The sequence below is a fragment of the Typopeltis vanoorti genome, chromosome 12 (genome assembly GCF_054136105.1).
Source record: "Typopeltis vanoorti isolate ZY-2024b chromosome 12, IOZ_Tvanoo_1.0, whole genome shotgun sequence".
Classification (NCBI taxonomy): domain Eukaryota; kingdom Metazoa; phylum Arthropoda; class Arachnida; order Uropygi; family Thelyphonidae; genus Typopeltis; species Typopeltis vanoorti.
The window spans coordinates 103,597,511-103,625,137 of record NC_143560.1 but is presented as its reverse complement, the minus strand read 5'-3'; the positions used below and the strand labels follow the sequence as shown (position 1 = coordinate 103,625,137).

Genomic DNA, 27,627 nt, shown 5'->3' with positions numbered 1-27,627 from the left:
GAATCGCAATAGCTTGATAATTTCGATTTCATGACATTTCACAACTATCCAATCAATTTTTGGGTAATTAGCATTATGATTATCCATTTCGCACTCATCATCTTTATCTGGTGACGCATTTCTTCGTCACCAGCAACTGATCCAACAGGTATGTAACAACACCTCACTATGTATTTGATATTGTGAGACCCCCACCTCACATCAGAGGGCCTCAAACTCACTGCCACAACAGGAAACCAAGTATAATAGGAAAATATCATCATTTTCCTAAAGAATAGACTGCAAAAGATAAAATTATAACGAAAGATACCCATTGAGTTAATGAAGAATGGTTGTTTTTGATGTGTAGTTCTGGTAGACCCAAGTTAATAAATATTATAAACGACTATTTCAATAAAATACTGAAATTCTGTTTTGCTGAGTATATTTGTTACAGGAACTGAGTATGTGAAAAACATCACATACTCAGTTGTCATTCAAGCAACTGAGTATGTGATGCCAATGTGTGCGCACTTCTAACGGTTTGTCTATTTGGCGGGATTGAAAATAGAACTTTTCGGAAGGAAAAGACCCTCCACTTCCATCTAAGACCTATTAGCTCACTTCCGGATGAAATTAAACATTTTATTTAAAGATCATGCTAGAAATTGTCATTTTCAATTCGATATTATGTTAAAATATTTGATTGCGAGATTATTTGGTTTCTATTAGTGGTTATTAGAGCTTGTTTCACAGAACATGGTAAATCTGTGAACTTCATGTCTAATTCTCGCATCTGATGGATGTATTAAATAGATCAGACTTGATACAACGAAAAACGATTTGAAACGTTGATGGACGAAAAACCACTACGATTGTTTCTTTGAAATCAGGACATAAAGCTTTTAATTGGCTATAATTCACGTTTTTTTAGATCTCCAATTTTAAGCATATTTTCTGCAAGTTTATATATAATACAGGAAAGGAAGTGCAAAATAGTGTTAGATATATTACTAGCCCTTCCTTGGTAAAATGGGCTGCATGTGTTCCTTGTTTGAAATATCCAGACTGAAATTTCTGTCAGAAAAAAAACCTTTTTAGTGGATCGATCTTGGGAGCAGGCTACTAACAAGCAAGTAGTATTTTCCAGATCGGAACCACAACGCAGGCAAATCAACTGTAAAGCTAATAATATTCTAGATAATAATGTTAATTAGTGTTTAGGATCTTGAGGTGGCAGCAATTGTCTACAGTACTGTAATATAGTGATTACAACCGTTTGGTTTGATAAATGCTATCGTGAGATAAAAAGCTAATACTAATTTGGAAGATTTAAGTTCAGTTCAATCCAACTACAACACCGTCAAAAAGTGAAAGATGTATTCTTCCTGTAACAAAAATATACATAATATGATGACCTTTACATTTATTAGACTGTGTACTATTAGCCACGGTGTTATCACAAGGACATCTGAGTAGGGATCCACAGTTTAATGAGGAATATACTAGGTTCAGTGTGACTCTAAACAGAGTCACATTGAAGCTGGTATATGTAAACTAGGTAATTTATAATTTACTTGGAAAAATACAGGAATACTCACTAAGCACGGATCTGCAAATAAATTGATAGCAGTAGTCACCTGTAATACACGTCATTAATGGTCGTTAGTTTAGAGTTGAGTATCTCGTACAATCTGGATTATAACAGTTTTCGGACCATTATCAGCAGAGATACATCGTTCGACGACAGAATAACTACCCGATGCTAATTAACAAAGTGCATTACTGTTATAATTAGTGTTATTATATAATAATATGGTACATCCAGTAAACAATATTGCGATGATTTGTCATCAAAATAACTCTAGCTAACATTAAACAGACTACATATTTGCAAATGATGGATGTAGGGAACTGTGAGCCAAAAGCAGCGCCACTATTAGTTCGACTTTTTTGTCTTTCATAGGCAAATGTTTTATAACCTGTCAAAATAACTAATTATCTTTTGATTGTTGAGAAACAATGAAAGCGCCCTCTCACCCAAATCGCTGTGAAAAATGTTAGAAAATTCAATAAAAATACTAGCGCCACTCTTTGTAGTGCTAATTATATAATACATTTTATACTGAGCATTTTGTTTTATAAGGAAATAATAACATACTTTTAGTGTTTTCGGATTTAAGGTTGTTGTATCAGGAATATTTAGTATTCTCTGAATACTTTTGAAATTATTTATTTATTTATTGTTTAATTATTTATACAAAAATTTTCACATTTAAGTACTGAGTTTCTTTTTTTTTTGTTCTTCGATTGTTTTTTAGTTTTAACTTTTTTTTTTGAACTATCATATAATTCTTCCTCTTTTTCATTAGCAGTGTTATTATTCTTTTATTATAATTTTATCATTCTCTATTAATTGATGTCTTAGACGTTTATTTGATCTGTGTTCAGTTTTTGTATAAGTTGTTTGCGTAGACGTTGAAATTCAAAGAAATGTAACATGAAATCAAGCGATTTATTTTCCTTTTTTGAAGTGTTTGAAGTTAGCAAATAAGAATCCTATTATCTTCAAGGAGCAATAAATACCCTTCCGATGTAAGGAAGTAAAAACTTTCTGTTTGTATATCTAATTGAAGTCAATTTTTTTATGTAGCTAAAGAACAGTAATTTTTTTTTATTTGTATTTTTTCTAGCTATGGAAACATTCCTTTCGGGCAAAATACAGAATTTTTAACATAAGCAACGAGTAAGTTTTTTCTTTAGTTTCATTTATACTTAGATATGTTTTATATTTTCTTTCGTCTAGTTGTATTAATTTATTATTGAAATGCTTGCCTTTAGGTATGTGTTTCCTCTTCTATCGAATTCGTCATTCGATGAATTACAGTATGCAATGTGGGGTCCGAATGGTGCTCAGCTGGTAAGTTTTATGTTTTTGATTTAAAAAAAAATAAAAATGCTGCATAATGAAAGGTTTTACAATCTTTAATCATGTTGGAATTCTCTATCTTCTTAAAGATTATACATATCGTAGTAATGACTCTTCAACCAAGTATCTTAACAAATCACTGGCTACGCATCATAAAAAACTTTAGGACGAAATTCGATCTTTTATAACTCAAGTTAAGTTGAATATTAGCTTTTCACCAGTTTTATTCAACAGAGACAATCAACACGAACAATGCATGATAAATGTGAAACGTTAAATCCAATGAATTAAAAAATCCTCTAAAACTTGGAAAAATAAAACACATTCACAAATAGAATGTGTTTCATCTTTCTTCTCCTCCATTTAGTTGCGTTATTCAATCAATTTCGAATAATATTGGATTTAAGATATTTACACAAATATTTTAACTATGTCCCCTGAAAATGATATTTCATGAAAAAAAAAGATTTCATATGTGAAAAAAATGAGCAGGCACTTATAGCTAAGTTCGCGAGATTCACTTCAATTTAGAGCTGTTACTTGAATAAATTTATTCTTTTGATTGCTGAGAATGTAACTTGTGGAAGCCGAACTTAGTCATAACAGCAGCAACAACAATACTAATAAGTATTGCTCTTTCCATTACTAAGGTAGAAATACTGGGTCACTATGTGATGATTTTTATGGGATAGCAACTGTACATTATTCTGAGGGTTAGCTGTAGGAGAACAGAACTATTTAAGAAAAAAAATTACTAAATGTTATTAAAAATACGCTGTGGAAAAAGACTACATTTTTTATGTTTCAGATAACGAGGCTATTATGATAGTTTAAGAAAGAGTCCAATAAGGTTTTATATAGCTATTAAAAATTCACTAAAATAATCTCAATAATATCAGTGAATATTCATCATACCCGAAGCAAATATATCTTAAAATAGCACGCACTAATGAACAAGCTATTCTAATAATGGTTCTGCTTTGAAACAGTTGAAAGTCAAGTGTTCAAGGACAGACATTTCCTATTGCGAGAGCTGGAGATTGTAGTGTCATCATTTTTTGGCATCTCTCCCTCTCAACCCTATCCTTCATAGCGCCATGGCATTTATAGGTATACCTGCAAGTTAATTTAGAACAGCAGCACTGTTACACTGCTCGAAAGCATCAGAAGTCGATCTATAATCCGCTGTTCTGTTGGATGCACTTCATCTGCATTACGTGGATTTATATCACGGCCATAAAATTTAGAATTTTCCATAGCTTGTGATTTATCCATGTACAAATCAAATCCTCTAATATTTATTTATTTAATTAAAATAAAAATTAAATTTAGATAAGTTGCGATGTTTATTTAAATAAAGTACAAATCAATTAATTATCGATACAATTAATTATTATCAATTAATATGTTTCAGATTTGTGATTTAGATTTATGAAAGATTTTAAATCTTTTAAGAAACATTTAACGTGTTAAATGCTTTCGGTGCAATTAACTACAAAATTTGTAAACTGAATATTATCTTTCGATTCAATAGGTGTACGCTTTCAAAAACAACTTGTATTACATCCCCCAAGTGAGCACATCAGTGGATCCTGTGCCTTTAACAACATCTGGAGTTGAAGGAGTTATCTTCAACGGAGTTCCAGATTGGCTTTATGAAGGTAGAAATTCACTTCAGGTACTCGTATTGCTTATTACGACATTAAAGCGATCAGAGATAAGAATATCATTAGTATATAAAATATTCTATCAGATTCAAATCAGCTCTGCCTTCTTGTGTATTCAAGTTTAAAACTACAAATATATTTGAATCGAAAAATAATAATTAAAACAGCTGCTATTTTATCCAACTTTTCAGAAGAGATTCTTCATAGTAACAACGCCATCTGGTGGTCGGCGGACGGAAGTAAATTATGTTTCATGACGCTCAACGATTCGGAAGTGGAGTCAGTTTTTACGCTACGTTATGGGATGATAGCGGATATCAGCAATCAGTATCCTCTGGTTGAAGAACAGAAGTATCCTAAGGTAAAAAGAAATTTATTGAATTGCGTTTTTAAAATTCGATTAGCACGATTATTATCCGAATGATTCTATTATTATGATAGATAAGTAATTAGATGGAAAAACATTATAAATACAATCGCTTTTTATTTTTTTTATAAAAGACTTAATTCAATTTAAAAACACTAAAGTTTAAAATAAAGTATTATATCTAAAAACTGTTATATATAATCGCAAATATTGTAGTTTGGGATATAATAATGCAAATTTCCTTTGTAAATATTTATTCATGTGTTTATAATGGAAGTAATAATTCTAAGCATGTATTTCCAGTCTGGTACAACCAACCCATCGGTGAGCTTATGGACAGTTGATCTCACGGACCCGACACCTGTTCTCCAAGCTGTTCAACCTCCAAGGACGTATGAAGACTTGTAAGCAAGGTTTACAATTTAATATTTATTGTGTTCTGTTTCATTAAATTATTCTTATTAATTTTAAGTAGACTAAAAATTTCTTCTTATTTTAAATATGCAATTCGTAAAGCAGAATTTATTTACCAATTTATGACAATTATCTTTTTTGATTGATAACTAAAGAATTTTGTCTCCATAGTGTTTGCTGAATTCGTATGGATTATATTTCTTACCTAGGTACTTCTATTATCCGAATAATTCCTGTAAATATTCTAAACAAACAATTGTTTTGAACCTTTGAAAGAAACCAATTTCTTTGAGGCTCGATTTAAAGTTAGAAAAATTAGAAAAAAACAAATAAACACAAGAACCACTGCAATCGGATAATTTCTTAAACATTTTGGAATAGTAAGCTTAATTTCCTTAAAACGTAATAAAAACATAATCATTACCAGAGCTGATAAAAGAAATACCACTGTGGTTCTTGATACAAACTCATATGACCGAAAAATGAATTTACTTCTTCAAGATCGTAATACTTACGCCAAATTGGATTATGATCCTACAAAACTCAGAAAATTAAATAAGCTGCTTAATGAAACTTCCTCCTTAGACGAAGAAACAATCAAAAAACTTAAGACATACCATGCAAGACCTCCTAGAATTTATGGCTTACCTAAGCTACACAAAACTAATGTTCCACTTAGACCCGTCGTAGACTGTATCAGCTGTCCAACGTACAAGTTATCAAGATTCTTATCTAACCTTCTCCGCACTCACATAGGCCACTCAGTCTATTCAATCAAAAATTCTACAGAGTTTCACACAAAAATTAAAGACATTCAACTATCAAAAACTGACTTGTTAATCAGCTTCGACATTGTCTCCCTCTTCACAAACATTCCCCATAAAGAAACAATAGAATTACTAACTCCAAAATTTCCGTCTGATATAGTTGAATTGTTCAAATTTGTTATTGCATCAGGTTACTTCACCTGGAGGGTTAAATTTACAAGCAAGAAGAAGGAACAGCAATGAGATCTCCTTTATCACCAAACCTTACAAACTTGTTTCTAGAACACCTTGAAGAAAAAATATTCACTTTTGAACCCAAACCAAAAATTTGGCTAAGATATGTCGATGACGTATTTGCAGTCTGGAATCATCCCGAACCTGAATTACAACTGTTTCTAGATAAAATTAACCTTCTTCATCATCGCATCAACTTTACGTTAGAAAAAGAATCTCCACTGGGTATCTCTTTTTTGGATTTACACATCCAAAGAAAAGAAGACGGTTCCATTGCCACGTCTGTCTTTCGCAAACCTACATTCTCAGGTCGCTACATTCACAATTCTTCTGCTCATCATCCATCTCAGAAATCTGGCATTATTAAATCACTAGTTTCCAGAGCACACAAATTCTGCTCCTCTGAAGAATCTTTAACCCAGGAATTAGAAGTAATCAAAAATACAGCCATCCTTAATGGATATAATCCGAAAACAACTCAAAAAATCATCAGTCACTTCTTCACACATCAAACCAGAAAGGAAGAAGTCCATAGGATTCCCATACCTTACGTCAAAGGCATCTCAGAACGTCTTTCTAAAATTATGAAGAAATACAATTTTGCTACTACTTACAAACCTATCAACCAAATTTGCAACTTGTTACCTTCTCCTAAGGACAAACTCTCACCTTTGATGTTGCCTGGCGTTTATGAAATTCCATGCTCATGCAAATTATCTTACTTTGGACAGACAGGTAGGTCTGTTCAGAAACGCATCTCGGAACATCAAGACCACATTCGTCTTTTTAAACCGCAGAAATCTGGCCTCTCTCAACACGGAATTGAAATTCCAAACCATAGGATCCATTGGGAAAAGTCTTAACTTTTACATAGATCTTTATTTAAACATGAACGCTTATACAAAGAAAGTTCTGAAGCCCTACTACACAGACCCAACTTAAACCGCAACGACGTTCTTACTATTCCTAAAGTTGTCATACAAAATTGTGTTAAATAATTTTTTGTTGTTGTTGTTGTAACACGTTACGCACGTTTAATGAGATTCTATTGTAATCATGCGCCCTAACTGTATGTTATTCCTATTATTACTACTGTACTGATGATGTCCTAAGATATTTAGGATGAAATATTTACAATTAAATAACTTTCACTGTGGTTTATACGTGTGTTTCTTTTAATTATATTTAGCTTAGTAATTAAATCAACTATGGAGTTCTTATTTCACACACCATAGATTAAAACATTAATGTAAATAAATGTATTGCTATTTTAATTATACATTTATAACAACAATAACCAACAGACACTCTTGATGACAATTTCAGTTTCTACAGAAAACAACTGATTTTTTTTCTTATTTTCTTTAGAGATTATTACATTACTTCCGTTAGTTGGATGGACAGCCACTCCCTGTCTGTGATATGGGTACGGAGAATGCAGAATTCATCGATCGTCAGCATATGTCGTGAGTCCGTTAACTGGATGTGTGAAAAGGTAAGTCTATGCGAACAGTGCGATTGTAGTTTGGGAGAAAAGGGTAGAGTGCCAGATGTAGAAGACCGCTGGTAAATGTAACGTGTCTGCTAATAATTTATCCTTCATCTATTGCTTTAAGTATTATTATATGCATCCATTACAAATAAAAGAAAAAAATCTCTTATTTTTCAAGTTAAAATTGCAAATACGTCGATAAATGCATAAAATAATTCAAACCAAAACTCACCTCGTTGTTTATAAGAGAGTTCTGCTTCTTGTATTATTTGTTACAATTTGTTATCATTTGTGGAACAAACATTTGTTCTCACCAGGTTTCACTGTAGTGAAACGAAAATAATTTCCCAACACATTTTGCATTCGGATAAAAGAAGCCTTCCAGAAGAATGCATAACTCGGGTACTTTTATTTGTGTTCCGTAAATCGCAGCGCATTAAAAATAATAATAAAAAAATTAACTGAATAAAAAGATATGAATACAGTTAATACATTTTTACGTATATTATAAAATACGTAGGTGGTCTGAAAAGTTCTCGGTCTCGACAACAGATGGCAACACTATCGGCAAGATTTTTTTTGTCTAAGGTGGTACACCTGTCATAAGTATCCATGTGAAATTGCAAGTCATTCTATCGAGTAGTTTGTTTTATAGAGCTGTCTGAAGCAAAAGTGTTGTCTGAATCCCTTGAAATGGATAAGATTGAGTATCGTGCGGTTATAAAATTCTTTGTAAGAGAAGGTTTAACGCCAAAAGAAATTCATTCGAAGTTCATAAAAGTTTATGGGCACTCTTCTCCTTCATTTTCGACAATTAAGAAATGGGCTGCCGAGTTTAAACGCGGCCGTACCAGCCTTGAAGATGATCTACGTGAAGGACGTCCAAAAAGTGTAACAACACCAGAAATCATCGATCAAGTGCACGATATGCTATTAGATGACCAACGAATCAAAGTGCGTGAAATTGCTGAGACCATAGCATTTCAAAAGAACGTGTAGGATATGTTTTGCATGAAGAATTGCAAATGCAAAAGCTTTGCGCAAGATGGGTGCCGCGCATGCTCACAACAGATCAAAAACGCGCACTCGCATGAAAATCTCTGAACAGTGCTTGGAGCGTTTTAACTATTTGTGCGTCAATTTATTACTATGGATGAGACTTGAATTCACCATTACACACCAGAATCCAAACAGTGGACAGAAGCCGATTGTTCAGCGCCAAAGAAGACAAAGTCGGTTCCATCAGCAGGAAAGGTCATGGCATCGATGTTTTGGGATGCTAAAGGCATTTTGTTTATTAATTATCTTGAAAATGGTATAACAATAACCGGGAAATATTATCTGATCGTTTAACCAGATTAGATGAAAACATTCGTGAGAAAAGACCCGGTTTGCAGAAGAAAAAAAAATCATCTTTTATCAGGACAATGCACCTGCCCACAAAGGTGTTTTGGCAATGGGAAAATTAAGGGATCTGCACTATGAATTGTTGGAACATCCACCTATTCCCCAGAATTGAATCCCTCTGACTTCTGTTTCTTCCCAAAGTTAAAACTTTTCCTCGCTGGTCAGCGTTTTTCTTCGAATCAATTGCCGCTGTAGAGGGGTATTTTACAGATCTTACTGAGTACCACTACAGGGACGGGATAATGGCGCTGGAGCATCGCTGGAATAAATGTATTAGTCTTAAGGGAGATTAGGTTGAAAAAAAATTGAAATTATAAATTCATTTTTCATTCTTAGGCAAAAAACGTTTCTCAGCACCCACGTGTATTAACTAGAATTTAACTAGATCATTAAATTGAATTTCTGTGCTTACCATTCATCACTGTTTTAAAATTTAGGAATAACATTAAAGGAAAATGTTAAATATCAAGCGCTTATTTTTGTACAATTATATCAGTTTACATGAAATATGTTTGCGCATACCCACAAAATATTCCGGGACTTCCTACTTGTATTATTATACGTGCAAGATGCGACAGTATTATCAGATACTTTATGAAGGATAAGTCCGTCATCATTATTAAAGCTATATTTAAAAACTTAGAAATACATTGGATGAAAAGCAGTTGGCGATTTATAAAGACTATCATCACACTTTCTTCAGTATGTAGAGAGCAAGGTGACGTCCTGCACAAACATTATTTGGAACACGTAGCACATTTGGACAAATGAGCGAAAGATGAAATCTGTTGATCTGTTTATTGAACAAATGGAGGTCATTGCTCTTTGGAAAGGCAACATAAGGCTGTTACAAAATGAAGAGGCAGATAGAAGGAATGAGGAAAGAAATCGCATAATTGGGATTGATATAATGTTAACATTTATACACAGATAAGAATTAGTGTCTTCAATGAAAATGGACAACCAAGGTATTTTGAAGCATGAAGAAGTTATGGGTGTGTTGTGTTTGTGACAGGTCAGGGCAGATGTAAGTAACATCAAGAAGAGCAGACTGATACTGTCTTGCGGTGTCATTAAAAGTAAAGGGAAGGAGAAGTGAGGCTACCTTATGAGAAGTAGCGCAGGAGTTTGTGCTGAGAGCATCGACACTCTCAGGTGTCGATGCTCTCATCGAATGAGATCCCCATCCCATTGAAGAATGGCAAGGAGAGAGAAAGAGAGAATAGGAGAAACAGTTTAAGGCATTGGTTACAGAAGATATTGAATCTTGAAACAAGACTACTCCATTCTTTTTCTCAGTTTGAGAAGGATTGCCAAAAGGAGAAGAGAGTAGATGGTATGGTACGTAATCAGGAATGTTGTTGAAAGAATTTCAGGTAAGTGAAATAACGTAATTTACGTATAGGAGGAAAGACTGAGTGAAAGTATCGTGGTCATTATCAAATCCACAAATCCATATTGGTGAAGAAATCCAAGAACAGGAAGCCATCTAACATGACACGCAGAGAGAAAGATGGTCATCTAATTTCAAAGAGTAGAAGATAGGCAATAAGATGATCCATTGCTAACTAGTCTTCTAAGATAGCTCGCTTAAATGCATGAAATATCATAGCGACCACACACACGTTTCTGCAAACAATTCTATGGCTTGTATCTAAATTAGTTTGTGGTTTAATTATTTGGTAGTTGTGGTGTGGAGAAGGGCAATGTGATAATAGTACGATGACTGACTTTATTCTTAATTTTTTTCGATGATTATAGCCGTGCTTCCTTGCTGTAGGGCAGATGCCAAACTCTCAAAATTGTAAAGAATACGAATGGTAGTTCTGGACTATAATTTTGAACAATTTGGGGGAATAAGAAAGACAAGTAGGCGAAGAGTGAAATGAATTGCTTCAGGTGTAGAGTGGGGAATGATTTACCTTGGTTATCTTAGCAAGAGTTGAAGGAAATAATGATGTCTAGAGTGAAGCCTTTTGTTGAGAGTTTATAAGGATCACGTGATTTTCGATGTCTGGTTTTAGATCTCTCATATCCAATGTGCTGAATCAGAGAGCTGAACTTTTCTTACGGAAAGATGGATGCATTTATATCTTTTAAACCTTGGAGGGGATCAGTTAAACATACCTCAGTTTTATGGCGTATAAATGCAAAAAAAAAAAAAAAAAAATGTTAAAGTTGTTGAGATTGCAGTATCTCCTTGCAATGGCTTTACTGCTTGAAGGGTTAATAGAAATCAAGTGAAACTCATTTGATTTTCATGGATTTGCCGAAATTTATAAAAATCAAGTAAATATTAAATCCAGCATTATTTCAAATGCTGGAAAGCTAAATGTGGAAACTATAAAAGTTTCGTATGAAATTTGACCAGATAGCTTACGGAAACACACTCGCCGGTGTTTACGAGTTGCCCTAACTGGACCTTATAGAAGACATGCCTACTATGAGAGCATCCACATATTCGCCTCCTATTGGTCCATTTTGATAAAGTTTCACTGGCCTGACAGCTGTTTCAAACTGATTGGTTTTTGTCAGAGACCAGGAAGAAACATTAAGACAGTAAAAACTTTCCTACTAAGGAACTTGAAACATTGGAGAGGTGTATTTTTAAGCGAATTCTCGGTCGGTGCGTCAAGTATTTACTAAAATAGAGAGCCAAAAGGCTTCAGTTCTTCAAAATCTCTGGTCAAATGTCATACGAAACTTTTATAGTTTCTGTATTCGGCTTTGAAAAAATGCTGGATTTAATATCCACTTGATATTTATAAATTCTGCATCGCCGAAGTGAAGCCTTTTGGCTCTTTATTTTAGTAAAAAAAAGATTTGCTGATAGTTGTTTTCCTTGGTAAATTTGTTGAGACTAAGGGTTGGATGACGGTTGAGATTTTAGGCACAATGAAGGATTGAGCTCTTCGTTCCATTAGTTATTAGGACACAGTAATTGTTTGGATCAGGAGAGAGAAAAAATAATCATGAAAAGAAGAACATAAATTAAGGAGAATGATGAGGATTATCTGGTATCGTGGTTCATAGACAGAAAGGTGTAATAGATAATTAACAGCAAACACCTTAGATTATAGACAATTAACAGCGCGCGCGCACGCACGCACGCACACACACACACACACACACACACACACACACACACACACACACACACACACACACACACACACACACACACACACACACAGGAATAATTTCTTCAACGCATTCAGCCATATTATTCTCAAAGTGATTCAATCTTTCATCTTAATGTATTAATGTATTTGCGTGTCTAAAGTAAAAGTTTTGTACTTTGCGCCAACAAAGCTTGCAATATTTAAGCGGCAGCAACTATAAACACAGCCCAATAAAATTTTCATTTTCAGAGGTTTTAATTCAAGTTAATTGTATAAATCCTCATTTGGCCTGAAGGTCAACATTGATTTAATTTAGAAGACGGCCTCGTTGCTTAGGCAACAGATAAAAACATTCGTTTAATTTCCGAAGCATGAAAAGTCTATTTTAACATCACGAATGCCACTGGAATTTCTTGTACATTTACAATGCCGATGTTAGTTTTCTTTTGTAAAAACTGGTTTGGTTCCGATGGTTTTGATTACAAAGTAATTAATTATTATGTTGCTATTTCCAGAATATCGAAGAGAGTTCCTCTGGTGGCGGATGGGTGGAAATGTTCGAATCTCCGTTGTTCTCTTATGATAAGCGTTATTACTTCCTTAGGCTTCCAGTGGCCAATGGGAAGACGGGTCACTTCCGTCACATTGCAATGGTTTACGAGAAGGTACGGTAAGCCTTTAAAGAATGCAAACGTTGAAATACAAGCACGCTGTTTCAATCAGTATAGTTTAAATCTATTTAAGTACTGTTTAAATCAAATTTCAGGTTTATTTTGCTAGTTTCTCGTTAGAGATGTTCTTTAAAATTTTTTTCCCTGGAATTCTATCAAATATAACTTCATTTAATTTAATTTTGTTTTTATCATAGAAAAACAGAAGTGTCTTCCTAACCAACGGACCCTACGATGTAGTGAAAATCCTCTGTCATTACCATCATCTTGTGTAAGTAAGCAAAGCAGATGATATTTTGCATGTGATGAAGTCAAAACTTTATATTTTTTTTTTGTAAACTAAAATAGATGCAAGATGAACTCAACTGTCCGGTCTGACTCCATCTCATTTGTAGGAAATTCTTTCCTTTGATAAGACTTTTACATAAATTCCTCAAATATTTATGGCTCTTATAAGTTACTCTGTATTTCTATCTACCACTTATTTAAAGGCTTCGATGTACTTGCAGGTATTTCTTGTCGTCTATAGAAGGCAAACCAAGCACCCGACACTTGTTTACAGTAAGCGATATGGAATCTCCCATGCCAAGAAAAGTCCACTGTTTAACATGTGATCTGTCAGAGGAGTGTCAGTACTACAACGCCATCTTTAGCCCGGATAATCGATTTTATATATTGGAATGTTTAGGCCCAGGAATTCCAAGGATTGAATTGAGATCATCCGATAAAAATAAATTAGGTGTGTATATATGGATTCATAATCGGAGATATCGTAATGCTGCAATGACAGAGGCGTAGCTAGAGGGGGGGGGGGGAGATCCGCCCCGGACGGCACTTTGAACATTTTTGAATTTTTGCAGTTAATTCTAAAATACAGTCTCGAGAACTCAGCTCCAAATATTGTAATACTACTGCGAATTTTGCTCACAATTACTGTAAGTGTTGTTAGTTGTGAGAGGAGTTTTTCTAAATAAAATAGATTAAGAATTACCACCATTACTACGAAATAGACTTCGACAATGTCATCGACGATTTTGCTAACAGAAAAGCAAGAAAAATTACATTTTATAATGTTGAAATTAAAGTTTTACTTCAAAAATAAACATAGTGGTTTAATTTATTTCCCTATACGTTGTTTTGACTTTTTGTAATATTTTTCGTGTGTATTGAGAGGGGCGACAAACTCAGGGACTGCCCCGGGCGGCAAAAGCTCTAGCTACACCACTGTGCAATGAATTCATATTAATATTAGTAAATACCGGACATGTTTAATTGTTCATTTTTATGTGATTTTTATTGTCTTTGTTTTTGCAGTGAAATTGCTTGACGCAAATGATGACCTTAAAACCTTGGTGGAACAAAGGGCTCTCCCACAGATTGAGACGTTTTCCTTTCCACTTGAGCAGGGCTATCGTAAGTATTGCAGCCTAGAAAAAAAAGTAGAACCTACATTTACGAACATGTAACTGATTATTGGCCAATGTAGTTGACATTTTCGTTCCGCGCGGTTAGCCTAGTGGCTTTGCGCTTCGCAACTATCTGCCTGGGGGAAGGAGTGTCCCAGGATCATTTCCTGTCGAAGACTTGAGGATCTACATGTTTCTTGCTTACATCTCGTTGAACTGATGTTGGTGAGCAATTTAGTGATAATCAGAAAGCTTGCTGTTGATATTATAAAAGCATTCGTTCAGGTCTTCTTTCTTTCTTTTTTCTCTCCTGTTTTATTTACTCACAGTGTTTGATAGTGGGTGGTCCTTTACTATTAAAGTTTTCTACTAATTCTGATAGAAAATTCTGCACAGCCATAGAAACAAGACTACCTGACAGGGCACTGAACATACCTAAAGAGCTGTTTATATTTAATTGTTTATTTTTAAGTTATTTTTATTGTCTTTGTTCTTGCAGTGAAATTACTTGACACAAATGATGACCTTAAAACCTCAGCGGAACAAAAGGGCTCTTCCACAGATTCGTTTTTGTTACAATTATTATCAGCCTGTTTATAGATTTTGAGTTACTGCATAGTATATTTCTTCCAATACTTTGTATTATATTTTTCTCATCATAATTTTATAACATAAAAATATGGTGAATATCACCAAATCTTTTTTAGTTTATCTCGGTGTGTGTCAAATGAATATTAGCATTTCCTATGTGTTTATGACGTGAAAAAGGTTATAACGCTTTTCCATTGTATCCTCTCCTATTGTGTGGAGAGAGAGAGAGAGAGAGAGAGGTTGAAAGCGAAGCATTCTCATTTATTCAATTACCCAATCAGAGTGGATGATGGCGACTATATGCAGTCGCGCCATCTACCATTTCGTTTTTCAGCCGTTTTGAATAATGCAAGCGAATAACTGAAATTGCATATAATCTGCTGCCCTCTAGTGTCGCTGTTTGAAATTATAATAATAATAATATCACCCTTGGAAATTCAGTGTCAGTTGGTATATTATATTAAAATAAATAATAATAAATTAAATAATTTCATCTATACCTCGCCAATATTATTCATTAATTAATTCCTTTTACAAGGATAATTATAATATAATATAAGAGTGTGTTGTGTACACACACACACACACACACATATATATATATATATTCAGAATGATTAAAATAATTTTATAAGTACAAAACACACGCAATTTACAGATAAAAAATACTAGTTGTGGTGGTGGGCAGTAGATGGCGTTGATGTAGATGATTGGTAGTAGAGATTCTGTGTAGTAGTGGAAACGAAGAGTTGTACAGTAGGTATCCTCCCGCGACGAGTCTTCAGACTCCTTGGAGATGTCACGAATAATAATAATAATAATAATAATAATAAATACCCTGAAATATATGAGCAGTTCTACTCTCTACAGAGTGACGCATATTATTATGCAGAAAATATGTGATGTAAAAAAGCAATAAAACATAATGAATTTTCAGGATTTTATATTTACTTTTACAACCCTTTTCATTTTAGCATCCTACTAGCTATAGAAAGGTATTCTGTTATAAATATTTGATTTTGTCCAGTTCTGCCAAATTGTATATCGTTTACTTTTTTTAGATGCAAATATCCGACTCTTGTTGCCTCCCGATCTACATCGAGAAGAAATTATTAAATACCCCTTAGTGATACACATGTAAGTATACATAGTACTTATTTTCCACCTTTCTAGAATTTTAAGTGTGTACCTTTGTTGCCTACTTTCGGTTAAACTGGCTTTCTACACAAAAATACTTTGTCTTTCGTGAATAGGTTTGCTATAAAATACACAAATATTTTCTAAGGGAACGATTTCTTAAAAACATTATTACTTATTGACATACGAACATCGTGTGTTATATTACTAAAACGTTATTTCGATATCAACAGTCACTTACTCAATAAAATATCATCACATAATTGACTAAGCAGATAATCACTTAATATCAGACAATAAGAGTGCAAACACGTGCTTCCGATCAATAGCCAAGGCGTGGGTCATTACTACTTCCTTTTTGGGCCATCCACAAATAAAGCTTCAAGATATAAACATTGGCTCCTTTCCAAAACAACGCGTTTTCTTTGCCAAACTGCTTTTTGATGACCCTCCAAATGCCACTGACTTTCTCTAAAAGATTTTCTGTGTCGCAATTACCTGGAGGGTTGAATGACCACCCGTGGTCGACCGAGCAATTGTGTAACTGCCTAAACATTTCGTGTGAATGTAAACCGATTACAAAGGACTGTTTATCCATGAATATAATTTCTTGTAATGATTGCACCGAGACTTATGTCTTTTAAGTGTGCGGCTGGAACGTTGATTATTATTTTCATATAATACCTTATATGTGGAAGATATTGCAATTTTACCGATCCACCGATCGCTTCATGTTCCCTACAGGTGTTTAAAGAAACTCAGATAAAACACATTGTAATTAGTTTCGAAAGTTGAACCCCTCAGTCTCGCCTACAAAACAGGCGGGCTGACCAGAACAGACACAGTTGACAGACATAATACGCTGGCCTCATAATGTTAGTTGGGTCTGCCTTAATTCAAACAATTCAACTCAAGCCTCCAAAATGTAGTAACGAAACACAATGATGTTTACTCTTACGTTAGAAGACCTGGATTCGAACAATCCCTTCTATGATGGGAAAATCTTTACAAAGAATTTTTTTAACCAAATGTGAATTAGCCGGTTTTATATGGAGGCGGCATTTTTTCTCTTCCAAAAAACTCGGTTTTTCATCAGCAAAGCAGACAAACTGGATCGTAGCCTTGACTCTTTGCCAGTCATTCCACGTAACTTATCCTTCAACTTCGCCAAAACAAAGAACTGAACTCCCGACATCTGATGCTAAGTGGGCACTGTTGCTACGCCCAATTCTTTGCATTTAGCACCAATCACGAACATCTTAATTTTATTGATACTGGACTACTAACACAACTTCTAGTCTTCAAAAGATCCTCAAATCACGTTCTCCAAATCTTAATCCAACTTTGTATCATTCCTATTTTACAGATGTACATCTCATTGCTTTGAAATAAATCTAGATCGAATCCACCGATCCATAAGTTCTTAACATTAATATGAATTCCTTGACTACTGTTATCCATAATATCTTCCAGTTACGTCGCCACGTTTGAACAAACGTTGCGAAAAGGTTTGGAGATATCCAAATGTTGATATTTCCCAAGCATGTGATCGAGTTGGGTACAAAAGTCTCCTGAGCCGACACCCCCTTCCTCTTGGCATTTTGTAACTGGGAGTCTAGTTATCCTTCAACTTCTTTGTTCTCCAAGAAGCTTAGCGTTTACTTGTGAGATTAGATCGGTTATCTTCCAACTGAGCCTCCGCAGCTCACCTTGTTTTGACATTGCCTTTTGGTTGGAGTGACCTGGGTTCGATTTCCATCTAGAACGTTTTAAGGGACCTTTATCAGGGCTTTTCACGCGAATATGGTGAGGGTTACGCAATCATAAAACTGAAGGAGGAGGATCTGCCAGCTTTCAAGAACATTCAAGGTAAGACGCTTAACTGTAGGTCCCAATGAAGATAATTTTAATCTTTCTAAAACCCAATCCGGTTGTTATTTTAATAAAAACAGAAATCACCAAGCACTGGTAATATCTTCTTAACAGATATTAATACGTCATCTAGATATTCTCTATTTAGTGCAATGATAATACTTTGTTAACATTTATTACGAACACCAGTTCAATCTGTCATCGTACGTTTGCAGTAAGCGTTACTAATAGTAATATATATCCTCACCTCCATACAGTGCGCAGTGATATTGGCAGGATAATGAAGTAGTATATTAAAAAAAGTGATTCATTATCATACTGTGCATCGTCCTTGATGATGGAGTAACTTCCCAAGCTAATTAAAAATCTTCACTGCTCCCGGTGTAGAATACAAGACATGTGTACAGGTTTTTATTCAGTGAAAGTAGGCACACAATTGAACACAGAAATGTGAATTCTTGTGAAAAACTGTTACACTAAATAATCTCTGTTTATTGCGCTGAAAACATTGCAATACTTGAAACACCTAAAATAAAATTTAAGTTATATAACCCATAAAAAAAGTATTAATGGTACCTTTGACTGTAGTGCGCATGATCTCATATGTTGCAACAGCAGTGCATGTGCACTCAAAAAATAAAATAAATAAAAAATCAACCGACAATTTTTGACAAAATGAAATTAAAAACAGTGCTCAAGATATTAAAAAATTTACGATTTGAATTATGAGCATTTCTTTTTAATTATACTAAAAGAATACGGGAATCTACATAATCCACCAAACTGTTTTTTCGATAACACTAAATTTAATGTCATTTTTAGACTAAATGTTGATTATTAAGTAGCAGCTTTTGATAAGTGAATTGGAAGCGTTGATTTACACCACAATTATCTAATTGAAGCCTTTGGCTCTTCACATATCTAACAATTATCTATTTTTAGGGATGGAAAACCTGGAGAACAACTTGTAACGGATCAGTTCAAAGTGCATTGGGGAACTTACTTAGCTAGTAAATACAATTACATATACGGTGTGATCGATGGACGCGGAAGTGGAAATCAAGGAGATAAGTTCCTGCATGAAATTTATCGTAGATTAGGAACAGCAGACGTCGAGGATCAACTTACTGTTACACGGTACGTTTCAAGTCATCTTCATGTGTAATTACCTCCTTAGTGATCTTCGTTATTCATTTGTAATTGCTAGCATAGTGGTTTTGTGCCTTCTTTGTACTATTTAATGGTGTATCTAAAGAGAGAAGCGACGCATTTCTAATTTCTGTCTCATTAAACGAAATGTATTGAGAACATCATTGAATTCGTAAATGATTCAAAGTGGAAGTGATCAGTATTACTTCTTCGTTTATTTCCTTCAGTTGATTTAGAGTGAATCATTTTAGTTTTTACTGAGTGCATCATATCGAACTAACTGATGCTTTTTTTTTAATTTTTCAGATATCTAAGGGATGATCTCCCATTTGTTGACCCTAATCACATTGCTGTTTGGGGATGGTCTTATGGCGGTTTCTTGTCGGCTATGGCATTGGCAGTTGATAACGAGCTGTTCCGCTGTGGGATTTCCGTTTCGCCGATAACGAACTGGTGGTACTACAGTAAGTGGAAAAATCATATTTTGCGCGTATTTAGATAGTAAAACACGAAATTTATACAAGTGAAATTTTACCAGCGGGAAAAAACTATTAATTACAAAGTATTTCGGTTGAGTTTTGGTCAAAGAAACAATGCTATGAAGCTGGTGGTTAATTGTGTGTTCCTCGACTGGTTTGTCTGTTATTCCTGAAGAAAAACTTTTCCACTCCCTATATGAGACTTTCTAGCTGACCTGCACTTGAAAAGTCCTTAGAAAATACTTTTTTTTCTTTCGTTCTTTTCTTTTCTTTACGTTCATGAAGAAGCCCAACATTTCGTCGTCCCTAGGTCTGTGTAGTAGTAGTAGTACATGTGGGTCTCGGGGGGGGGGGGAGCATTGCCGAGGCTACGATTCAGAGGAGTTGGGTGAAGGTTTCCTAATGCTACCAACTATCCAGAGGTTTTTTTGTTCATTTACTTTCTTTAAACGTTGATTTTATCCTCCAAGCTTTTGTAATGTTATCATAATTGTAAAGTTAGTGATGTTATCTTCCTTTTAGATTTTCAAGTTCACAATTCGAACTTTTCTGATCTTTCAGGTTGAGATGTTCAGGTATTGCCATAAAAACAAGCAAACCGATCAGGAAAACACAAGAAATTGGCAGCCATAATACGCTATGCAGATAGGATTAACCATCCTAATAGAGTAGTAATTATTTGATAGTTGATATACATGCATTGTCAACAGATACAAATGATTTTATATTACGAACTAATATCAATCCAAACAAATCACATCATGTCCAAATCGCAGTCGAATTTCTTAATCGCTTTCCACACCTACTGACTGCGATGTTTGTCCAACGGATCAGTTCAGAGCTTCTGCCTCATACGGTTGTTGCAAATGTTTAAAGCAAATGTCCTTCTTTTATAATAGAGTTTGGTCCTGATAGCATTTCTCTAGATTGCTGTGAACATCTGTGCTCGATTTTCTTGAGTTTATGAGACAAAAAAAAAGCAGTTTTGTTTTTCTCTGAGGCAATAGAAAAACCCCATTAACATTCATCGTCGAAGCAGCCTTGAAGCCCATCAATAAATACATAATCGCCGACATGGTTTCTTCATTGTCAATTACCAGGAGATCTTGCCTTATATCATCCGCTTTAGATAAATGCCAAGGGGATACTTTTAGGAATCTCAAGGGGATGTTCATAATATCCTTAAGGTTTTGATAGAATTTTGGCACAAGATTATCAAGGAAATATATATTCAACGAAGCATACTTTGCAGATTTTTCTAAATCTGCAAAGAAGTTTGCGAGTATTTGTTTCTTCTACGATTCCATTCCAAACTCAGAATGAATTTTATTCACGGATTCAATTGGCGAAGCCACAATTACTGCTATCTTCGTTGGTAACTTTTATTTTCTTAACTAATTCTTAATTAAATTAAGAATTAAATTGACTTTATTTTCAGGAATACCGATGTTGGCGTTAAATATTTGTTATGACGTCCTTATGATTATGAACCTGTTATAGAAGGAGAGATATTTTCCCTCATTATTTGCTTTTATCTTTTCCTCACAAACGAAGTAAAGCATGCTAGGTCTTCTCATGTTAGCCAACTGATTTTATGCGTGATTTGGTTTTGATGTGGAAAGTTTCTGAAAAGAAATCATTGTGATGATTTCTTTTCTGTTAGGTACTCGTAAAATATGGACTGTTCCAAATAATGCAACTTTTTTTTTTTTTGTTTTTGTAAACCATATGTGGTCACTTCGTTGATGTTTAATTCTTGTAAATAGTTGGACAGCTTCTTTGATATTGCACCAAGTGCACCGATAACTATTGGGATGACTTTGGTGTGTTTAAGCCACAATCGGCCAACTTCGATTGCCAGATCTCGATATTTAATGTTCCCCCTCCCCCAGTTCTTTGTTGTTAATGTTGTTATCGGTGGGTACTGCGATATCAATAATCCAAACCTGTCGATGTTCCATAATTGTGATGTCAGGTCTGTTGTGGTCCAAATGCCGATTAGTTTGGTTTGTATTCTAAAGTCCCAAGAGAATTTTGGCTGTTTCGTTTTCCAATACTGTCTCTATTTGATGCTGCTACCACTTATCATATATAGAAAAAAAAACATATATTTTGCATGATATGCCAATAAATTATTTTGATCCCTTGATCATAGCGGAATTTATAATCAGTTTGAGCTATCTTGCTGAAGGCAGTAATTTAGATAGATCTTTTGATTTTTGATGTATTCAGTTGTTATTTGTTGTTTAACTTTCGAGTAGAGAATATCACTGGCTTCTATTATTCCTAGGTGTTTATAATGTTCGTCAGCTGAAATTGCTTTTATATATTTCTCTTGATCAAGATTAAAATTGCTGGTGTCATTAAGTTGTCCTCGTTTAATAGATAAAATTGCGCATTTATTTAAACCAAATTCCATTTTGATGTCCTGACTGAAAATACGAACTGTGTTCAGTAAAGAGTCTATTTGCTGGGCCGATTTTCCATATAGCTTCAAGTCATCCATATACAACAGATGGGAAATTTTAATATTACATTTAAGAATTTCATATCCAAGATTTGTTTTGTTCAGAATCGTAGATAAAGGTATCAAAGAAATGTTGAAGAGCAATGGTGACAAGGAATCACCTTGGAAAATTCCACGTTTAATACTGATATCTCCTAATCGTTCATTATTCACTATTAAAGTTGTTTTCCATGATTTCATAGCAACAACCAGAAAGGAACATATGTTTTTGCTAATTCCAAATATTTGTAGTGAGGTTAGAATCCACGAGTGTGGGAGGGAATCGAATGCTTTCTTATAGTCTATCCATCATCTTTAAGTTAGTTTTTCGTCTCTTTGAATTTCTGAATTAATTTTATCAAAAAGAATCTGATCCTTTATTCATCTACCTTTTTGTTTTAATTGCCCTTTTGTTCATTCGAATAAATGTGATTATCCGATAAGTAGTGGTATATACAGTTTTTTATGATTGCCGCGTATTTGATCCATGAGACATCTTTATTAGGTTCAATAGGATTATCCCAGATTGACTTCCAAAATTCGAGTGTTTCTTCTTTTTCTGGTGAATGATTGTTTGCATTTGCATTTCTCTGGAGAGACTGAAAGAAGTGGCAAAGGTTCAGTCGAAATTGGATATTTTGTACATGTTGATTGATTCTTGCTTCATATCTTTTAATTTTCTGTGCAGTTACGTCACAATAATTATTTGTTTTAGCTCTTCAGCAATTGCTTGTTGGTCAAATTCGATGTATTTATTAGTTTGTTTCTAATGCTGTTATTTTTCACCTGTCCTTCGTTAAGACTCTTTAAGTTGCTCACATCAGCTCGAAGTTTATTGACTTTCGTTCTAACTAGATTTTCGATGGTGTAGATTGTTTCATATTCATTTTTCGCTCTTGCAATTTGCAACCAAGCTTCATCATAATGATGTAAGCTATGCAGTATAAGAACTGAGTTTTTCTTTTAAAGCATTTGCGTCTAAAAGGAGCTGTTTTAGCCTACATGTACTGTATGTATGGCTTTTAATGGTGATGGCCTTAGACGCTCATTTATTGAGTTCGGTGTTCTAATATGAGTACGTTCAGTTCACACTACATTTTTGTAAGCACATTCTGGGATATGTCATGAGCTTGATGACTTACTGAGTTAAATTTTGAAGTCGGATGCGACAACCGCTTGATGATTTGTTGCTACCGGAGTTATTGATTTGTTACGTAACTTTTGCAGCTCAAGTTCCGTAAATATTTTGTTTCATAAAAACAAAATTCTTTTGGCGCATACGTTTTTGTTCTGTTGTAGAAGATTCTGGAAAGTTGTGTTTCCAAATCACGTGCATACATTTTCTAAAACCTTTTTTCAGGTGGTGATTTGTAAAAACAGTGATCAATGTTATTATTATTATTTTGTTAATGAAAGTATTTGGAGAAACCCTGTTAAAGATTTACAAACTGGTTTATCTCGAACCTATGAGTTTAGCATATTGGGAAACTATTAGTAGAAAAAAAAATTCGCTGTCTATAAAATCATAACGAACAGATCCAGTAAAGCAGTCTGATAGCTTATATTTATTTTGCTTGCAGATTCGGCTTACACGGAGAGATACATGCGCACTCCAAGACAAGATGATAACTACATTGGATACGAAAAGTCTGAACTCATAAGAAAGGCAGCAAATCTCTTAGGAAAAAAGTTGCTTTTAATACATGGGACTGCAGATAGTGAGTATAATTCATTTATTTGGAATAATTTATTTTTAAATGAGGCGTGCACAGTGGATTGCGTAGTCCCGTAATGATAGATTGGTGAAATAAAGACGTAAGTTCGATTCTAGCCACCGACCACACACACACACACACACATCCTCATGCGATATTAAGATGATTTTGGACCGTGATATAAGCCATCATTTGAGGATCACAAAAATGAACTTACTGCTCAAATACGCAATCCTAATGAAGATGATGATGATGATGCACATGATCATCTGTCTCCTGAAAGAATGGATTCGATCCTCTTTGTCTCCAAAACAGTAGGGGGGTTGTGGATAATTATGACAAAATATTTCCTTCACTCTACTCCAAGGAATTTATTCAGATATTATGAATTAAGATGTAATTTACTTTCTTAATTCTTTAAATGGTAAGTTATTATGAACGCTAAGCACAGTCTGATGCTTCTTTTTTTTGTTTTTAGCTGTGGTTCACATACAGCACACCATGATGTACGCAATGGCTTTAACAGACGCTGGAGTCACTTTTCGGCAGCAAGTGAGTAGACCTTTCCCTTCTTCCTTATTCTTAAGATTTATACGCTGTATGTACGCATGCATAATCATGGTATGGACATTTTGTCGTCTGTATAGGTCGAAATTTACAATTTTAAAATGAAAAGGATGTTTAAAATGCGATCCTAAAATGATGTTAACGTTGATGTTGTTTCATTTGCAAAAAAACCCAAAACACTTTATTGTGTTTCGTCACACGATCTTGGCTGACCTATATTAAATGCTCTTTTGATTATTTGAAGTAAATTATTATTATTATTATTATAAAAAGTTGAAAAGTACAGTCTCAAAAGCATCCATCTTAGCGCCATTGCAGTCTACACATACCTGTCAACTTTAGGAAATTATTTTTAATATATTAAGGAAAAGTTCAAACTTTTATGACATCGCTTTTAATAACCTGACAGTTTAGATTATTATTATTATCAATAACAACAAACTTAGGTTGTGTAGTTAGCTATGATAGGCATATTATAATTTCAACCTTATTCATATTCGTCACAGACACTTCAAAGTTTGTGCTTGGAGCTACGAGTGTGTTCGAAAACCTTTGATTAATTTAATGTCGCTGATAAAAGATACTTGACAATATAACAGATTAAGACTGTTTCACAGTATTTAACAATATTACACTTATAAAAAATCAAGAGAAAAAATAATATTGATTTAGACAGGCGGAACCTGCATAAGAACAATGACAATTGATTTAGATATTCTTTTGCAATCAAGCGGTAAGAAACAGATAGCTAATCCGCAGAAATGAATACGCAAGTTTAAATTTAAATACAGATCTATTTAAATCTTCGGACATCCTAGCAAGTTTAGATGTCTTTTCAACAATGTACCCAAGGATGACATAGTCGATCTGCTTGTAAATTTGAATAGTCAATGACCTTTTGTCATTGACTATTCAAACGCTGTATGAAAAGCACTTTTTTCATATTTCAGGACAAATATTGGGAACAAAACAAGGATCTGCCATGGGTTCCCTATTTATCCAGTCCTGGCCAACCTCTATATGGAAAATGTCGAAACAAATTCTGTTAAACTACCGCAAGAAACCAAAAATTTGGTTACATTACATTGATGATATTTTCATTATTTGGTCAGGAACCATGGATGACTTAATACATTTCAAAGACTATATGAAGAGCTAGCATTCCAATATAAAATTCACTCTCGAAGTGGAAGATGACAAAAATTTTCTGAAAAGAAAGGCATGACTGAAACATTACCAGATAGAGCATGCAATTTATGAAGCACGCCAATTAATAGGAACGAAGAACTGCACTACTCGAGGCATAACCTCTCTCTCAATGGCTATGAATCCAAGGCGATCAACAAAAGTTTTAATACACCATCGACAGCTCCTTTGCTTAAACAAGATTTCAAGAATGTATTCACGCTATCTTAGACCAAAAATGTTAAAGACAAAGTGGCTACGCGGCTCCGTGAGTATAACATGAAAGTGGCTTTTTTTGCCATTGCATAAAATCTCCAGATTCTTACATCCACCAAAAACCTCCACACCATCTCGTTATGAGATTGATTGTTCTTCTGGCATGTGCTGTATAGGCCAAAATATTTGAAAGCGTTTAAACAATGGAAAGCGTGCATTGTTATCACGCTACTATTGGTTCGTGGGGTGTTGTATACTACTGGTAGATACGAGTGTGTCGTGATGGATTAAGGAGGACCAGACGATGTAAAATCATCCATTGTTTTTTGTGTTGTTTTTGTGTTGCCATTGTTCGATGTAAAATTATCCATTGTTTGCTACTGGTAAACAATGGATGAATTAAGGAGGACCAGACGATGTAAAATCATCCATTGTTTTTTGTTAAACTGTAGAGGACGTTTCATCATTTCTACTGATTCTTTGAAGGCTTTTGAGTAAAAGCGGTAATCAATGTGGAGCATTTCAGTTTGATTGCATTTTACTTGACGTCATCTGGTTTTTTTGAGTGGCTGTAAATTCTGAACATTTTGCAAATCACATCTTCTCTGAAAAAATATTATTTTGAACAATACATTGAAAGGGGAGAACACGGTAATATAAACATTGTATCGTTTTCAAGTATCATATTTTTTTAACATTATTTAAATCTTTTTTTTTTTTTTTCCTTTTAGATCTATCCAGATGAAGGGCACGAATTATCCAACGTCAAGTATCATCTTCATAACACAATGGAGGAATTTCTTCAAGAATGTTTTTCTGTTCCGGGAGAGAATAATGAACTCTACAATGTTATAATTCAGGAGGGAAGATAGTAGAATCAAAAACAGTATTAAAAAAAATAAGCGAGTTTCCATCCATTTATTTTTTTGAAGAGAATGAGAAAGGCCTTACATTTGTTGACATTTCCTACAGGCCAACAAATAAAAGAAAATAATAAAAAAAATAAACATTCGAAGCACATTGTAAATATTATCAGAGGTTCTATGCTTTTTGTCAATAAGCGACATCTAGTGGAACGTTAGTTAACTAAGATTTTTTTTCTCTTTTTTCTGGGAAATCAATGTAACTCAATTCAACATAATGTGAGTTTTTTGTTGATCGTTGGCAATTAAATATTTGTCTAAAGTGACACGAAAATCACTTCGATGCATTAAATTCTAGGAATAAAAAAAGTATACGTTTTTGAGGGTAATTTAAGCGCTGAAAATAGTTACTGCATTTGCTCACTTTGTATTCATCGCTCAGTATCACAAGTGCTAATAATATCCATTGTTGCAGCGCATTTGACAACACACATGCACGAGGAATGACGACAATCTAGAATTTTGATATCAGCAAATCCTGTAAATGACGAATATCGCTTTTTTCAGTCTCTTTTCACGAGGCAAAAAAAAAAAAAAAACCTTGTCAGCACCTTTGTATGTGACGCTGCTTTATTTTTGCTAAATATACCCAAGCAAGGTAATTCGCAAGAAGTGCCTCGAATTTGAACAAGAATTGAATTGATCAAGACTTTCCATATCTCGTGATAGTGTCTTTCCAACACACAGTTCGTTTTACGTATATAATGCTAAACATGTTAAAAAAAACGTTTGAACAAACAGCTGTTTTTTTTTTTTAACAGCTGTTTGTTCAAACGTTAGACTAGTGCAAAGGTTACAAATTATTACATTGTTTTTGAAGAATTAACATGCG

At 34.1% G+C, this 27,627-nt stretch overlaps 1 protein-coding gene across 1 annotated transcript in view; it reads left to right on the top strand.

Annotated features, from left to right (window-relative positions):
- The window catches only part of LOC150101088 (inactive dipeptidyl peptidase 10-like), a 51,600-nt gene extending 24,856 nt beyond the window's left edge, over window positions 1-26,744 (top strand). The window contains exons 6-16 of the mRNA XM_090402162.1: window positions 2,673-2,725; window positions 2,821-2,899; window positions 4,443-4,586; window positions 12,894-13,043; window positions 13,247-13,320; window positions 13,559-13,843; window positions 18,998-19,192; window positions 19,511-19,668; window positions 23,770-23,907; window positions 24,383-24,456; window positions 26,604-26,744. Coding sequence (XP_090258288.1) covers window positions 2,673-2,725; window positions 2,821-2,899; window positions 4,443-4,586; window positions 12,894-13,043; window positions 13,247-13,320; window positions 13,559-13,843; window positions 18,998-19,192; window positions 19,511-19,668; window positions 23,770-23,907; window positions 24,383-24,456; window positions 26,604-26,744 — 1,491 coding nt within the window. The remainder of the gene's footprint in view (window positions 1-2,672; window positions 2,726-2,820; window positions 2,900-4,442; window positions 4,587-12,893; window positions 13,044-13,246; window positions 13,321-13,558; window positions 13,844-18,997; window positions 19,193-19,510; window positions 19,669-23,769; window positions 23,908-24,382; window positions 24,457-26,603) is intronic.
- The last annotated feature ends 883 nt before the right edge of the window (window positions 26,745-27,627 follow it).